This window comes from Vicia villosa, unplaced genomic scaffold (assembly GCF_029867415.1).
Source record: "Vicia villosa cultivar HV-30 ecotype Madison, WI unplaced genomic scaffold, Vvil1.0 ctg.000318F_1_1_1, whole genome shotgun sequence".
In the NCBI taxonomy this organism is placed as follows: Eukaryota; Viridiplantae; Streptophyta; class Magnoliopsida; order Fabales; family Fabaceae; genus Vicia; species Vicia villosa.
This window is the reverse complement of record NW_026705139.1, coordinates 493,067-510,571: the sequence shown is the minus strand read 5'-3', so window position 1 is coordinate 510,571 and position 17,505 is coordinate 493,067. Positions and strand designations below refer to the sequence as shown.

At 34.1% G+C, this 17,505-nt stretch overlaps 2 protein-coding genes across 2 annotated transcripts; one reads left to right on the top strand and one right to left on the bottom strand.

The window, feature by feature from the left end:
* Positions 1-9,625: 9,625 nt before the first annotated feature.
* LOC131626675 (uncharacterized) lies at positions 9,626-15,475 on the top strand. The gene is made up of 14 exons (XM_058897516.1): positions 9,626-9,866; positions 11,249-11,360; positions 12,322-12,434; positions 12,570-12,692; positions 13,299-13,486; positions 13,587-13,662; positions 13,800-13,886; positions 13,982-14,062; positions 14,172-14,204; positions 14,295-14,348; positions 14,434-14,475; positions 14,598-14,676; positions 14,768-14,838; positions 14,942-15,475. Exons 1-14 carry the CDS (start codon positions 9,702-9,704, stop codon positions 15,035-15,037), a joined length of 1,320 nt encoding a protein of 439 aa, XP_058753499.1. The 5' UTR covers positions 9,626-9,701; the 3' UTR covers positions 15,038-15,475.
* Positions 15,476-15,902: 427 nt separating this feature from the next.
* Positions 15,903-17,495, bottom strand: LOC131626677 (uncharacterized). Its single transcript, XM_058897517.1, has 4 exons — positions 17,287-17,495; positions 17,115-17,206; positions 16,392-16,652; positions 15,903-16,282 (listed from the first exon to the last, which is right to left on the bottom strand). The coding sequence occupies exons 1-4, from the start codon at positions 17,414-17,416 to the stop codon at positions 16,103-16,105; spliced, it is 663 nt and encodes a 220-aa protein (XP_058753500.1). The 5' UTR covers positions 17,417-17,495; the 3' UTR covers positions 15,903-16,102.
* Positions 17,496-17,505: the final 10 nt, after the last annotated feature.

Below are 17,505 nucleotides of genomic sequence, written 5' to 3'. Positions count from 1 at the left end.
TCTGAGAAAATTTAAAAAAAAATACTTCGGAAGTTCATTTCCGAAGCAGGGGTAAACTGGGGTTTTCGCTGGGAGTGACCCCCATAGGGAGGTGGGTAAAGAAAAAACCTTAAGATAATTCATTGTTAGATTTTTAGGGTCATTTTTTATAGGGTTAAATATGTTTATGGTCCTTATAAATAACCTAAAATCTGGTTTTAGTCCCCCTAAAATTTTCCTTCAAAGAATGGTTCTCCTAAAATTTTCCGTCCAGACTTTTGGTCCCTGCCGTCTATTTAGTCTAACGGAAGCTGGCGTGGCACGCCACGTTGCATGCCACGTCACTAAAAGTCAACATTGAAAAAAAAAAAGTTAGATTACGGGGGTTTCAAACCTCCATAAATTTGAGGATACATTTTGTTTCATTCCAATTTTTCTTTAGCAACAAATGTCAATATCAATTAAAGTCGTAAATCATATGTTCTCCCTTCTTCTTCATCTTCTTAACTGCACTTTCTTGCTCAACTTTGTTTTTTCTCAAACAATATATTTTCCATTAATTCTAAATAATCAACCACTACAAGATTCTTAAATGTGGTAAAATTGACCCTTTTATCCAAGAGGTTCTCATCATCATATTCAAATGGGTATCATTTTTGTACTACTGAAACATATGAGAAGTGATTTCTTCATGGGGGTTGTCGATGAAGATGCACCCAACTTGTTCGATTAAATGTCTTAACCATAAGTGATTGTTGGAGTGATGAGGAGGGTGAAGGCAATCGATATTTGACACAGGCGTAATTTTAGTTATTCCAACTGCTAATGATTGTAGTTATTTCAATGGCTAAATTCAAGTATGCATCTCTGGTTCCAACTCCTGTAACAAAGTTCTAATTACTCTATGAATGAACAGTTGATAAAGATTGGTGTAGTAACAATTGCCATAGTCATCCAATAAATGGGGGAATTTGCTATGGAATAGACATTTTGTTCTCTGTGAAATTTACTATGTTACTAGATTTAATGATACACATGTATTGCGAGGGATAAATTGTTCCAAGAAAATCACTTGATAAAAAAAGCTGCATTAGCATTTTTTTTTTAGTGCAGTGAGCTTAATCTTATTACTTATGCAATTGGAAATCTATCAAAGTGTAACTTCTTCATTTCTATTTATCTAGAACCCATTTCTAGAAAATCATAACTACATAAGAGGTGTTAACTATTTTACATGCATGCCATATCATCCCCTTTTGTATCATGTACCAAAAGATGTTGAAAACACACATCCAGTATGAATATAAAATTCACACACACAATATGAATATAAAATTCACACACACAAAATGATAATGTGGAATGTATTGGAGATAGAAGTAATCTTTATTAGAAAGAAGCAGCAAGTTTGTCAAATAATTTTCAAGGACAGTCCATTATTCAGTTCTCTATTTGTATAGTGAAACAAATAAAATTTTCATTTTGTCCTTTAAACTACAAGATGCTGATATGTTAGGAAACAATATTTGCATATATGCAGCCTATGGTTTATCTGTTGCAATATTTGCAACAACAAATGAACAAAATGATTATATAAAACACTTACAAAATTGATAAGATTTGTTTCAAGGCCTGTCATCTTAATTTGAGCTGCAAACTTTTCTTTCAAGATTTTTTTCTTAACATCGTCATCGTTAAATCAAGTCATCCCAATAAACTTGCTCTTCACTATTTCTCTTTCATTCATAAGCTTTTCCTCAGGCATGAGATTAAACTGAATTGCATTGTTAAAAAACTGGAACCTCAATTTTAGCTGCTGCATATTTTGAATCTCGCCCAAGTGTGCGAACAACACCAACAAAAGACAAAATATATTGAATAGTATATCCATTAAATAAATCAAAATAACTGGAATCCATAATATTCCACTAGAAAATCGGTTGTTGTGGAAAAATTCAAACCATTCATACTCAACATTCTTAAGGTCAAACATTGCTTTTGTTGGAGAAATCCTAGCTATAACATACTATCATAGTACCCCATGAAACTTCATTCTTTTGAGGAATATCATCGAACAGTTCACGTTCACGTGTAAGTTAAGACAAGCAAGAAGAGAAATTCATGGTGATAATGCAAAGAACCTTTCCATTCAAAGAATTCTAAAAATGTTTGCAAAGAGAAATTAAAATAGAGTAAGCTGAGAAATAAGTTCTTGAAAGCAATAATAGTAACATTTCAAAACGCGCATTTTAGACGAGACAATAACACAAACAAATGGGGTGCAAAAACGAAGGTGGAAAAGGATTTTTGAGAGTGATTATTGGATTTGATTTCTAATTGTTTTTTTAGTAGTTTTAGGGAGGTTTGTAACCCCCTGAATCTAACTAATTTTGTTGTTGTTGACCTTAAGTGACGTGGCGTGCAAACGTGTCATGCCATGTCAGCTTCCGTTAGACCAAATAGACGGCAGGGATTGAAATTAGGGACGGAAAACTTTATGAGGATCATTCTTTAAAGGAAATTTTTATAGGGACTAAAATTAGATTTTGGGTTATTTATAGGGACGAAAAACATATTTAACCCTTTTTTATAAAATTTAAAATTTTTAGACCAAATTATAAAAATGAAAAGTAGGGGTCAATTTGAAATTTTTAAAAATTTGAAGGACGAAATTGTAAATTTTAAAAATTATTAAGGATCAATTTGTAATTTTTTAAAAATTATTGAAGTCAATTTTATAATTTTAGAAAATATGAAGTCAATTTGCAAAATTTGAAGAAATAATAGTAACAAATAGATTCTATGGAGTATGAGAGGATTTCCAATTTTTTTAGTTTTTGAAGTCATTTCAAAATGATCAAATTTAACTTAGATAAAATACTACATAAATTAGAAGAAAAAAATTAATAACCAAGTTTTAAAACAAAAATACATAACTAACTCATATTTTAAGAAAATCACCTCAATAATCATGTTTGAGGTGTTTTACATGTAGGCGCTATTTCATATGGTGCCTCCTATATTTTTTTTTAAAATTTTCAATTACCTGTGAATTTACTGTTACCTATAAATTTACCTGCAAATTTAGGAATTTTTTTAAATAACCATGTATTAAAAAATTTACGCAAATAACCACGTTTCGGAAAAAAAATTACACAAATAACCAGGTTTCTGAAACCCTTAACACCAATGCGCCATCTCACATGACTTATTCCTTTTTTTTAGCCATAGACGCCACCTGACATGGCACACTCAGTCCAATAAACCATGTCAAATCGCGCCTCCCTTCAACTTTTAGGAGGAGGAGCCATCTCATATGGCTCCTCCTTGTATATGTGTCTTCTACAAATGCACCAAGGCGCCATCTGAGATGACTTATTGCAGAAAAGCTGGACATAGGAGCCATCCCAAATGGCGCCTCCCTTCATCTGGTACAATGGTGGCGCCATCTCACATGGCGCCTTGGTGTCAAAGTTTTCTGAAACCTGGTTATTTGCGTAATTTTTTCCAAAACGTGATTATTTGCATAATTTTTTTTTAATACATGGTTATTTAAAAAAAATCACAAATTTATATGCAGCTAAAACATTAAAATATTATATAAGTAAATTCGTAGATAAATCCGAAAATAAGATTAAAATTAACACGAATTCGAATTTTAAGATGTGTTGACATATACTAATGTGTTTATTAGTACTATCACTAGTGAAAGGAATCCACTAGATAGATATTTATGTGTTGAAAATGGGAGCAAATCTTGACGTATGTAGGAAGGCCACAATATTGAAAAAGCAATAGAATGAAAGATAGTGTTTGTTCCCCACCACCCACATTGCCTTTGCATTCTGCACGCCAAAGTAACCTACTAATAAGGTAAATCCAAACAGAACCTTCCAAGTCACGTTTCCTTATGTTCTTTTGCTTTCTTTGCTACTGCACTGGCAGTTAGTATCATTAAATTAAACAATATGTGGAATCTTCTTTTTATCTTTTCTTTTTTCTCTTTTGTCTCATTGTTTTCTTTACTCGTATCACCACTCACACTATAAAATCAGCCAGATCTAAAATATATATTAATAATTTTAAAAAGCTAAAACATTATCAACCAACTATTCAAACAAATCACATTTTTAACTAAAATCTCATTATATCCAACTTTCAAACAAAAACAAAGGGGCATATCAAAACAATTTTCAGTTGCTGTTAATTTTAATAGATATGCCAATTTAATTTTATTTACGTTTTCTTTATAGATTTCCTTGTAGATTTGACGCTTTTTATATATTTTCTTACAAAAAATTATGATTTAAATATTTAGAAAGACATTTCGCAAAACAACTAAAAAATATATATAAAAAATATCAAATTCACGGAAAAATCTATAAATAATGTAAATAAAATTAAAAAAGAATACAGTGCCCTATTAAAATTAAGATCAAGCAGGGATTGTTTTAGCAGTCCCTTTTTTTTTTTTTAAGTTAAATATATTAGAATTTTAATTAAAAATGTGGTTTGATTGGGTTATCTGACTAAAAATGTTGGTAATATGGGTAAAAATTTCAGATAAATATAATAACAAATAATATCAACTATTTAAATTGTAAATCAAAATTGTTCTCGACGGGCCGATATTTGGTCCAAGGCCCAGTCCAATGTTACTTGGTGAAAGGCCCAACAAGACGCCTGCTCGGATGAATCCGAGCCTAACCCACGGTCAAGCAGACAAAGCTCAACGAGGCGAACCAAGCAGTTACTGCCACGCTAGGGCACTTACTCGTACCCCACGAGCAGCCGTCCTCCTCGCACACACCTCCTCGTAACCAACGCCTCTTTGAATACTATAGAGCCACCATGCCCCCGATAAGACCACGTCTTCCACTTCCCAGGTATTTCGGAGCAGTTGAACCAGATTAGAGACCACATGCTGGTCTCCACTACACATATAGACTCTGGCAGTCCCCATTTTGGGCCTGCATATTCAGCCTAATATGGAGACCTTGGCCCAGCGCAGGGGCTATAAATATTAAATACCCTCTTTCACTAGAGGGTCAGGTATTTTGTATGCTCACTTCTACTCTCTTGTACTTGCGCCCCGTTTTGCTATCTCTCTTACTTTGGTATCGGAGTACCTTGCAAGTATAACCCTCTATTCTCAGAAGTTCAGCAAGTTGTAGGCCAAGACGATCCATTTTGATCAGATACGATAAAAAATGACTAAATAAATTATTTCATATAAAATAGATTTACACTAATATTTCATAAATTTATTTTTATATTATATTCTACAATTAATTATGAAATATCTCAATAATTTGACAAAATATTTTTAAAAAAATTATTAATTTATAAATATTAACAAATTATTATATTAATACATATTTAAAAATAAATTTATTCTTAAATAAGTGTTCCATCACTATTTAACCTTTAGACCAATAAGTTACACACTTATTCTACTCAACTAGAATATATTTGACTGAGAATAGTGAATATCAAATGTAACATTTGCCATACTTCTTCTATTTTCTCAAAGAAAAACTATATATTTGTAAAATTTAAAATTCAACTTTTTTTCAGCAACTAAATCCAAACTTTCAACTATATTAATTACATATATTTACCTCTACATTTTTATTTTTTTCTATCAACAATAAATAATATTATTATGGGTTAAATAAATTAAATCTCCTGTCATTATAGCGAGTTTTGGTTTGGGCCCCTGAATTTTTTTTTTTTACATAAGGCCCCTTAAAAAACTCAATTCCTGGATTTACCACACCTGCTGACTGGTCATCCAATTAGTGGCCATGTTGGCATTTTTATTTGCTGACTGGGACAAGTGTGGTAAATAAATGCTAGGGTTGTCTTCTTCCTTCTTTCTCCATTGTCGTTCTTCATACTCTTCTTCCTCCAAGGTCGTTCTTTTTTCTTCTTCCTCCACCGCCGTTCTTCATACTATTCTTCTTCATCCATGGCCCAAAGCAACTCGTATGGTAGCAGTGTTAACTCAGTCGCGTTTCCAGATTTACCCAAATGTGGTTGTGATAAAGCAATGAAGATGTGGGTTTCCAACACAGTCCAAAACCTCAATAGAAAGTTCTAGAAATGCCGCAATGCCAGGGTAAGTATGCTTTTGTGTTATTTGGCCAATTCAATGTCAAAAATTTGATTATTATTAAACATTTGTTCATTGTATTTTGTAGACTGGGAGTAGCTACGATTTGTTCTTGTGGGAAGATGAAATCAGAGACCCTATCAAAGGGAATAGAATGATTCAACCAGATTGTAAGAAGTGTGAGATTCTAGAAGTGAAGTTGGAGACAGTAACAAAGAAATTAGAGAAGTTGAAGAAGAAGCTTGCAACTCAGACAAGTATTAACATGAGGCTGAAGAAGTCACCAATCCTTCTTTGTTTTTTGGTTATAGCCATATTGTATTACTTAGTTTAACATGAAGTCGGTTGAATATTATGGGTAGCATTTGAATGTATAACCTTGTGTATTTTATGTCAATGAAACGAGTTATGTTTATGTGTAATTATTTTTGTGTATTTTATGTCAATGAAATGAGTTATGTTTAAGTGTAATCATTTTGTTAACTAATGTGATACAAGCATTTCAATTGAGCAATAAAAGGGTGCACCAAAACATGGGCATAATTCAGAAGTTACATAACATGTGCACCAAAACATGTGCATAATTCATAAAGATACAAACTAGAGCACTAAAAGTGTGCAGAATTCAAAATACCTTACAAACTAAAACTGTCTTAGCAGTAAACATTAAATAAGTGCACCAAACTTGTGCATATCCAAAAAAAAAACATCCAATGCATATCAGAACAACACTAAAACAAACATTACAATGCATATCAAAACAACACTAAAACAAAAGTGTGCATTACAACACATGTTAATTTCACTTCTTCTTTTTAGGAGTAGCCTTCTTTGGAGTAGTCTTCTTTGGAGTACCCTTCATTGCCTTCTTTGGAGTAGTCTTTGATGCCTTCTTTGGAGTAGTCTTTGATGCCTTCTTAAGAGTAGTCTTGGCTGCCTTCTTAGTAGTATTCTTTGATGCTTTCTCTTCCTCAATGTCCATGCATATTTGTTGCTCAGGGTTAGAACCAGGACCTGTGAATGGTTTAGGTTTTTTGAACCAGTTCTCCTTTATCCTCTCACTTACCCTTCTCCTTTTAATTGGTTTGACAGCCATCTTTCCCTTACCATTGTTCATGTTACTTGTCGAGGCCTGACTTGGAACATGAGAATGAATGTCTGGTAGGCTACTAATCATATCATCAGTGATATCCCCAAACAATGTATCAGTCTTGCTTTCTTCATTGACTGTACCAGGCTTGCTTTCTTCATTAACTGTACCAGTCTTGCTTTCTTCATTGACTGTACCAGTCTGGCTTCCAGCATGGTTTGTAGCAGCCTCTTGACTTGCATCACCTTCTTCACTTGCATTTGGTCTCATTCTCTTCTGCATTATAAAAACCAGTTACATTATATTCAAATAAGTTACATTATATCCAAAACCAGTTACATGTAATTAATAATGTCATTACCTTTCTTTTCAATGCATTTGGATTTTGTCTTTTGCTCTTGCATGACTTCACATTATGCCTCACTTTGTCACACTTAGTGCATCTATAAGATACACCAGGTAACCTTCTTCTAGCTCCTTCTTCACCACTTTCCCTAATTCCTAGCTTCCTTGGCCTACCAGGTCCCTTTTATAATTAGGAGGTAAGAGTTTTTCACTTTCAACCTTAGGCCACATGTTAGTGCCATTAATGGGACTAATAGCAAATCCATAGCACATGGCATACTTGTCTCTTGTGTAATACTCATGAACAAGTTACATTATATTCAAATAAGTTACATTATATCCAAAACCAGTTACATGTAATTAATAATGTCATTACCTTTCTTTTCAATGCATTTGGATTTTGTCTTTTGCTCTTGCATGACTTCACATTATGCCTCACTTTGTCACACTTAGTGCATCTATAAGATACACCAGGTAACCTTCTTCTAGCTCCTTCTTCACTACTTTCCCTAATTCTTAGCTTCCTTGGCCTACCAGGTCCCTTTTATAATTAGGAGGTAAGAGTTTTTCACTTTCAACCTCAGGCCACATGTTAGTGCCATTAATGGGACTAATAGCAAATCCATAGCACATGGCATACTTGTCTCTTGTGTAATACTCATGAACAAAATCCTCTGGGTTCTGCTGTCTAAATCCTAATGCAGCAACGGCGTGTCTACATGGAATACCTACTAGTTCCCAAAAATTACATGTGCAAGACTTTTTAGCTATGTCAACAATGAACTCTTGTCTGTTATAAGCATGAGTGACCTGAAATTTTTCTTCCATAGCCCAGGTTGGAAACTAATGTCCACCCATAGCTACCTCATTATCTAGTCTTTTCCTAGGAATAGGCATCACTTTGTGTGGCCACTTGTCTAGTTTCAATGTAGAAGTACTACACCTATTCATCAGATATTTTCTAATCCATTCGCACATAGTCAAAATAGGTTTATCTCTAGCAATTAAAATAGTGGCATTGAAAGACTCAGCTATGTTATTCATAAGTACATCACACTTAGGATAGAATGAAAACGCATGCTTACACCAAGATTTAGTTGGAACCGCCATTAGCCATGTCCAAGCCTTTGGATCTACAGCCTTCAACTCATTCACTAACCTCTAAGTCAACACTTTCATTCACACACCTAGGATTCTTACTATGTTTGGCTGCATCGTGTTCAAAAAACTTTTTCCCATCTATTTCCATCGAACACGCATACGCAACAAAATCATAAGCATCAAAATCACTCCTAATCTGGAAATAGTTAGGATCTATTTCCGAGATTTTCGTCCATAACCTAAACGAACCAACTACATACCCCAACCGCTTACTATGTTTTGAATGTGACTCTGAGTCCATGTTTCAATGTGTTCCCCAGTAATAAGTGTGGAAACTCCTCCTTGTAAATCGTCTCACCATCTTGAAGCTTCACGAACTCGCCTCCATGGTGAAAGACAGCATTAAACATTTAAATCTGACATTCAACTGAAAAAAACGCAATGTAAGCCAACAGACAAACATCAATGGTATCCCCAAGTACGTGAGCAGTTACCTCAGCCAATTTGGCCGGTTCATCGTCGTTTCCAGCCATCAGAACTCTTCTTCGCGTTCGTCTTCTCCGAGCTTCTCACTTTCCAATTTCTAAAAACTCTAATTCTGTGAAAACTTGTTTTGGGGGTAAACTTAACAAGCAACACCATTTACAAACTCAGTCAGCAAATAAAAATGCCAACATGGCCACTAATTGGATGACCAGTCAACAGGTGTGGTAATGGGATGTGGTAAATCCAGGAATTGAGTTTTTTAAGGGACCTTATGTAAAAAAAAAATTCAGGGGACCCAAACCAAAACTCGCTATATAGGCATAGTGTTTAATTTATTTAACCCTATTATTATTAAAAGTACATAAACTAACTTCTTTTTTTAAAAAAAAAAACTTGTAAAATTTTTTTAAAAAAAACTGAAATTAATTATGTTAAAAAGAAAGAAAGGTCCTGGCCCACGCCTGCCCCATGGATGAGTTTAATTATAGAAGCAACCGAACAAAATATATAAAGAGCCTAACAGACCATGCATTCTCCAACTAGTTCTCCACTCCTTCATCTTCCAATTTAGGAGTAATCATATCTATGGAGGGATTAACAGGGCTTACTCATCTCTTTGTCACAATGTTTCTCGCTGGATTCGGCGGAGTTATTGTTATTCCGGCCATCACCGACGTCACCATGGCCGCACTTTGCCCCGGTCAAGATCAATGCTCTCTTGCTATTTACCTCACCGGTTTCCAACATGCTGTGAGTTTTCAAATTTCATCTCTTTCAATTTTCATCAATTTTCTCTGTAGAAATTAGAATGCTCTTCATTTTCTGAAAAAAATAAATAATAATAACCGCTCATTCGGTGGAAGCAAAACGGTTCATGCACTAATTAATTAATACAGAAAACTTCCATTCCCCAATATATATTATACTCATTATTGAATTAATTAAATTAGCTTATCATAAAAGTATTTTACTACTTAGCACTTAAATAATTTTTTTATAAATAATAAGTGGAAGGGTGGCAAAATCGGCGGTCGTCCGTCGGGTCGGCCCACGCACCCGCTTTGGCGGATTGGATTGGGATTTTGGGTCTGCCGTCCACCAAAGTTTGCACTGTCAATATCCGTCACCCGTCCCGCTAAAGCTCGCCGCCTGCTAAAGTCCACATCAACTATTTGTTAGGCTCGTTTTGCCTTAAGTCCGTCATTTTTTAATTAATTCTAGTAATTCAAATTCTTGATGATTTTATTTTATACATTTATTTGTAAATATATGCAAGATTTTTTTTAGATAAAATTTATTTAAAAGACGCTTTATAAAAAATAGTTATAAAAATAAGAAAAATTTAATTGAAAGGTAAATTTTTTTTTACTAATCTATTAAAAAATAAAGAAACATAAAATAAAAAAAATGAAAGAAACATAAATTAAAAAATAGGCGGTCAAACCCGCCGCCCGCCAACCCGCCACCTTGACGGGGCGTACATGATTTTTATGCCCATTTTACTTGACGGATATTATACAGGACGAACGCGAGACAGAACGGGCGGCCTGTTTTGCCACTCCTAGTCAGGAGTTCGAAACTTGTGTCATCTCTAATTCTTATTTTTTTTTTTAGACTCATCATATATATTTTCAATATATAGACAAGATATCTAAAAAGTAAATTTTTTCTCATAAAGATCAGAGGAGAGAGGTACCCATACGAATTAGACTGATTTTTCGGAGTAATTTTTTTATTTTCATTATTAAAATAACTTTTTAATAATAGAGATGATAAGGAATATTAGATATTTGAAGTCAGTTAAGCAATGTGTTATTTCTCCATCAATATTAACAATTTTGCAAGTTATCTAAGCTAAAGTTTTTTTTAGTTATGCGGTATGTATCAGATACATAATTGGAAGTAACTTGAAAGAATGTTAAATTATGACATGTTATGAAACTTAGTGGCTAGTGCGGCTTTCATTGACTATGACATTTTTTTGCCTTTTCAATATTAGATTGAGAAAATCAATCCATGTATATAAAATCTTATTGTCAAATTAAAATATCAATAATCAATACTCTTTATCTAAAATTTCAGGAAATTATTTAATTAATGAAAAATGAGAAGTTGTTGATTTTATGGTGCAGATGATTGGAGTAGGGTCAGTGTTGACAACACCATTAATTGGGAATTTGTCTGACCGATATGGCAGGAAAGCTTTGATCACACTTCCTCTCACAGTGTCTCTCATTCCTCAAGGTACTATATAGCATCATCATCCTTAACTAACTATACACATTTTTAAATAATTACTTCAACTCTTTTTAAGCTTAATTTGTTAATTCATTATTTCTTTAGTGGTTTGTTATGGCTTGTATACCCTACCACATTCCACAATTGTGTTTAGTGAGTGGTCCAACTGCTTTTATTGGGGGACTTAATAACTACTTTGTTGAACAGGTTGTTACATATACTATATGGGCCATACCACTTACAAATTAATACTCGCTCTTGTTCTTATTATAAGAGAAAATTTACTTTTTAGATTTATGCAATGATTGTTCTATGAATCTAAAAAATAACTTTCTCTTATAATAAGGATCACAGGGAGTATCTACTGAAGTGTCTAATTTTAAATTAAAAAAAAACTTTAATTTAGTGGTTAGTGAATTTTAATATAAATTATTATGAAAAACTTGAATTAGAATTTTAACTAGAAACTTGTTTTATTCATCTATTAGATGAACTTACATGTTATGAACTATAAGCTCATATCCACTATAAACTAACTTATATATTAAGTTTTTTTTTTCAAAAAGAACTTAAGATATTCTATTGTGAAAATGCACTAGTGACATTGATATATACTCAGTGGGAAGCCTAATTATTAATGATTCATCCATCTTAGCACTCAACTTCTCATGTAAGATGTGCTACCCTTACTGTTTGGCACTCAACACCATTTGAACCTTTTGGTGATGATAGTGTTTACCACATACCACTCCTTTTGCTTTTCATACTTTTCCTACTTCATCAAATATCTTCTTGTCACATTCAATTATAAACCTCCAACATTTTTACCTTTTTCTTTCTCTCTTGGTTTGACTAACTTTAACATCACTTAGAAAAGAAAGATAATTAGGGATGAGCTAAACCAAGTTTAATTAATTGGCTACATAGTAATTAAGTAAAAAAATAATAATGTGTTGTATATATGCAGCCATATTGGCATATAGCAGGGATACAAAATTCTACTATGCATACTATGTAGTCAAAACTCTTGCTGCTATTGCTGGTGAAGGCAGCTTCCATTGCCTAGCTCTTGCTTATGTGGTACTTACTTCACAATCTCATTAACCTATTCAATTAAGTTCATTCCAATTCACACAGACAAATGCTTCTTAGCTACTAATGTTCAATTGATTAAAAAAAAGTTAACATATGCTTTAATTTTGATTTACTTATTAGGCAGACAAAGTTCCAGTCGGGAAAAGAGCATCGGCATTTGGAATACTTGCTGGTGTTGGATCAGCATCTTTTGTTGGTGGAACATTAGCTGCTAGATTTCTATCCACACCTTTGACATTTCAGGTTACATAGTAAAGTCAAATTTGCTGCCTATATACACGTTAACAATGTTTTAGGTGGGGATGGCAAACGGACATGCACGTCCGGTAAAAGCCCGAAAAAAAAACAAGGCAGGGTGGGGTGCATAGCTAAAACTTTGGTCCGTTCCGCGAAGAAATGAGGGCGAGGCGGGCTTGCAGGCCTTGCACCTCTAAAGGTTAAAAGTTACAAAAGTTTTTGTTAATGTCTGCATCGACAAAAAACGGAATGGAATGGGACATATTAGAGGGTGAGTGCCTATAACCTTGGCATGCCCGGTGAAAAAATGCGTGCAAAACAGACATGCTTGACGGGCCGTGTCCGTTTCTCCACCCTTAGTTTTAGGAAAGAGAATACTAGAATTTATTAGTGTGCTGCTCCGGGTTTCGAAAAAAGGGCTCCGAGACATAGTGATCGAGCCGCGGTCCTTGATAATGCAGAGAATCATGGTCAAATGCAACGTATGCGGCCTCAATTGTGGCCGCATTGTGGTTTCAAGGACCAGATCGCGATCGCAGACCTTTATTTAAATCATTGTGAGAGTACACTTATTTTTTTTTATTTTTCTGAATTTGTGATTGGTTTTTACAGGTTGCTTCAGTGTTTTCTATGATAGCATTAGTGTACATGAGAATTTTCCTCAAGGAAAGTGCACCTATGAGTCAACCATTATTGAAAGAGACAGAGGAACCATGCATTCAACAGTGTGATGATATGCCACAAAAAACATTTAAGAAACTACCTTCAATGGGGGATGTAGTTTGTTTGCTCAAGTGTAGGTCAGTGCTGATTGATGACATTAATCCATTTTTGAAAAAACCTCTTTGTAATCACTTCATTTGATAGATTTGTTGATCTTACAAGCTTTCACTTTTGCAGCCCTACATTCTCACAAGCAGCAATTGTTTTGCTCTTCAATAGTCTTGCAGACGGCGGCTTGATGGCAGTATTGCTGGTAAATCATTACTACTTTCTTACCGAATACAATCAATTCATGAGATACCGCAAATTTCAAACAACTGTCTAAGGATATTGAATAATCATAGACCGAAATTCTGTAACTAATTATAGTAAATTTGTCACTACATGCAGTATTATTTGAAGGCGCGTTTTCAATTCAACAAGAATCAGTTTGCCGACTTGATGATGATCTCTGGGATCGGAGCTACTCTGACACAAGTATATCATAACCTTAGTTGAAATTCACTATATTTTCTGTTTTCTTATACTAACTAGCATATTGTTCGTTTTGTGTACTTGCGATTCTTTTTCAGCTATTTCTCATGCCCATATTAGTACCTGCTGTAGGAGAGGAAAAGTTGCTCACAACAGGACTCTTTGTTTCCTGCATAAATGTAAGTTCGAGCCTGATACTTGACTGTTCCCTCGTGTTCTTTGTTTTCGGCTTTTCGCCTTAATTTAATTTTTTAAGTCACCTCATTATTAATTTGTTATGTTATGCAGATACTGGTATACAGTATAGCTTGGTCATCATGGGTAATTATTTTCGAAAACATTGTTATTTACTAAATTTACTTTACTATGCAAAACAATCCTTCAAGAGTGTTGAAATTGAAAACCATGCAGGTTCCTTATGCTCTAGCCGGTTTCTCTGTTCTAGGAGTTCTCGTGCGACCAACTGTAAGTTTCTGTTTCTAATTTATATCTGTTATTACTCTCTCGATCATATATTCATATTTGTTTTCGTTTTAATACTTTTGAACAGATAACGAGCATTGCATCCAAACAAGTTGGACCTAACGAACAGGTATTTGAATGACGGAAAAAAAAGACATCTGATTCCCTCTATTAATGTAAATGCTATGAACAAATTTGAAAACTCAGCTCAACTTCATCTCTATATGCTTAGAAGTTGAGTCTTTGATTTAGGGAATGGTTCAAGGATGTCTCTCAGGAATCACTTCCGTCGCCAACATCATTTCTCCATTAATTTTCAGTCCACTGACAGGTAAGACTATAATCAGGAGCAAAATCTACAGGCACATAGTACTATTGAATTAAGAGAAAAACCAGAAACTGATAAGCTTCTATGTATGCAGCCATATTCCTGTCAGAAGACGCACCGTTTAATTTTCCTGGATTCAGCCTAATGTGCCTCGGGCTAATACTGGTAAGATGATCCTTCATCACTTATCAATTATCATTCATCACTTATCAATCAGTTCTTCTGATTTTCCTCGGTCATGAAGTTAACATATTACATTGTATTGCAGATGACAGCGTTTTTCCTTAGTCTTATGATTCGCCCTGCTCCTCCTATTGTTGGTGACAAAGTTAGTAGTAACCGTTGCACGGACACCTTGGTCTGAGGTGGGAGATAAAGTCTGCCTACTATTTGCGCGCAGATGCAACAAACATTATGTTTCATTCATCATTTTGCCTCTCCAAAAATGTTGTACATAATCTTTGAGAGATAAGTTGCAAAATAATAGAATGAAATATACTTTAGGTGTAGATTCTACTTCTACTGAAGACATCAATATGGTTTTACACATGGAGACACCAAGAACACACAAATGCGAATTATAGAAAAAAGGAACATGACCTAGTTAAGTTGACTTTGAAAATAGTAATCAGATGAACCAACTGATAAGTCACAAAATTTTCTGCAGTTATGAAGAAGGAATGTGGTAATGTATTTATGAGCCATATTCTCATTAGTTGTGTCCGAAATCTGGTAAACTTGAAATCTGGTAAACTTGTAATATTATTTCTTGTATTCATAGTCTTAGATTTATGTTGTTTAATCATTTTTTTCATAGCCCGTTTGACACTCATGATTATGTACATAAGTTAGTGAAGGATTGTAATTTTTAGTATGTTTTATGCTATAGATGATTGTGTTAAGTGTGTGACTTTAAATGAGCAATGTAATGATTGATTTTCAATATTATTTACAGCTCTGAGAACCTATAAAGCACGGATACTCCGAACACAACCATGACACGCCGACAACACTAATAACAATTTTAAAAAATGAATAAATTAAGCGTAATCACAAGTGTCGCTGCAGGTATCCAGCATCAATACGGACACATCTTTTTTTAGAGTTGTTGATGCTACATAGCTGAAAAGTGTTCCGTGATAAAATGAAAGAAGGATACAAGGCTAAAATGCACTAATTTAAAAGGTTTTAAATTATAGTAGAACATTCAGAGAGTGGCCAAGGAGGAATGGCAAGCAGAAGAAATATTTATGCAAAGTATTGTACAATTCGGTTGCGAAGCTATACATACACATATATACTATACAAAGCAATCCTCTGACATATTTTACGATTAAGCATGAAAACATAAACAATATACAAGACAACTAATCTAAAACTTCTTAACATCAGAGGTAGAAAATATATACTCCATAAGCCAGTAAGTCACTCATGTAACGGGAAATATATCATCATCATCATCGCTGTCGCTATCTACATCCATGAACCTGAACTTAAGATCATCCCATCCAGCACCTTTATAATTAAAACTTGAATTCAGATAGCAATTAGTCTCCTGAAACAAGTTCAGGTGATCCACAAGCTTATGGTACGCATTGCATCCACAGCACTGCCAACAATGAGAAAAACAAATGTATGGTCAGCTCAAAGTCTTGTAACCACATCGCAGTTCGCATAAGTAATTTAACCTCCTTAGTTGAACAAAAACAAAATGTTACCTGGACAAAAACAGTTCCATCATTATACGCGTGTGGATTAATAGCCCTCGTTGTTCGCTGGCTGCAGATAGTACAAGTAAACGCAATAAGCATCCTCCTCCTCGGAGATTTCGTGAAGAGCGACCACGGAAAAGTTGAAATATTCCCCGTCCCCAATTCATCATCCTTCCCAACAGCAGGAACAGGTGGCCCTTCCATCCCCGAACCCGTTGTCCATCCTCTACCAGTTGCAGCACTCAACACCAGCCCCATCGCCGCATCCTAACCCCACAAATTACCATCAGAACCTTTTCATCCATTACATCCAAATACATAACAGAATTTTTTTTTCTAAAATTTCAAATAATTTAGCTGCAGATGGATTAAAGTTCGAATCTTTCAACCATAATTGAATTATTTTCATAACAAACCTAAAAAATCTATTTTTTGCCTAAATAAAAAAATTGGTAAAGAAATAAGACAATTGAACATTCTAATCAACAAAAAAACCAACTTTTATAGGATAGAATCAGAAAAATTAGGGAAAAGGGTTTGTTACATGACATAATTGAATTATTTTCACAACAAACCTAAAAAATCTATTTTTTGCATAAATAAAAAAATTGGTGAAGTAATGAGAAAATTGAACATTCCTATAACCCAAAAACCTAAAAATTATAACTTTAATAGAAATTTGATTGATATATGATAGAATAAGAAAAATTAGGGAAAAGGGTTTGTTACATTAGAAAGAGGGGAAATGGAGAAGCATTGATTACTGAGAACTGGAAGGTTGATATTGATGTTGATTTCATCGGAATCCTTAGCATCGTCACCTGAAAGAAATCACACAATGAAATGAATCAAAATTGAAGCTTGATCGAAGAAAAGATTGAAATGGAAAAGGAATACGTACGTTTGGAGGAAGGTGGACGAAAGTGGAGGGTCTTCTTGGAAGAAAGAGATGTTCTTGTTGTTGTTGAAGGGAAGATGGAGAAAGAAGGTAGCGTTGTTGAAGAAGAAGATGAGGTTAAAGATTCCATCATCAGTGTTTGAATGTGATTCTCAATCTTAGTGGAAGGAAATAAAATGAGGTTTTTTTCTTGACCTCGGAATATGTTGGTAACACAAAAAC

Coding starts and splice junctions, on each gene's coding strand:
- LOC131626675 (XM_058897516.1), top strand. CDS start 9,702: ATGGAGGGATTAACAGGGCTTACTCATCTCTTTGTCACAATGTTTCTC. Junction 11,361..12,321: donor AGTGTCTCTCATTCCTCAAG/GTACTATATAGC, acceptor GTATATATGCAG/CCATATTGGCATATAGCAGG. Junction 14,349..14,433: donor GAGTTCTCGTGCGACCAACT/GTAAGTTTCTGT, acceptor ACTTTTGAACAG/ATAACGAGCATTGCATCCAA.
- LOC131626677 (XM_058897517.1), bottom strand. CDS start 17,416: ATGATGGAATCTTTAACCTCATCTTCTTCTTCAACAACGCTACCTTCT. Junction 16,653..17,114: donor CCATTTCCCCTCTTTCTAAT/GTAACAAACCCT, acceptor TTGTGGGGTTAG/GATGCGGCGATGGGGCTGGT. Junction 16,283..16,391: donor ATGGAACTGTTTTTGTCCAG/GTAACATTTTGT, acceptor CATTGTTGGCAG/TGCTGTGGATGCAATGCGTA.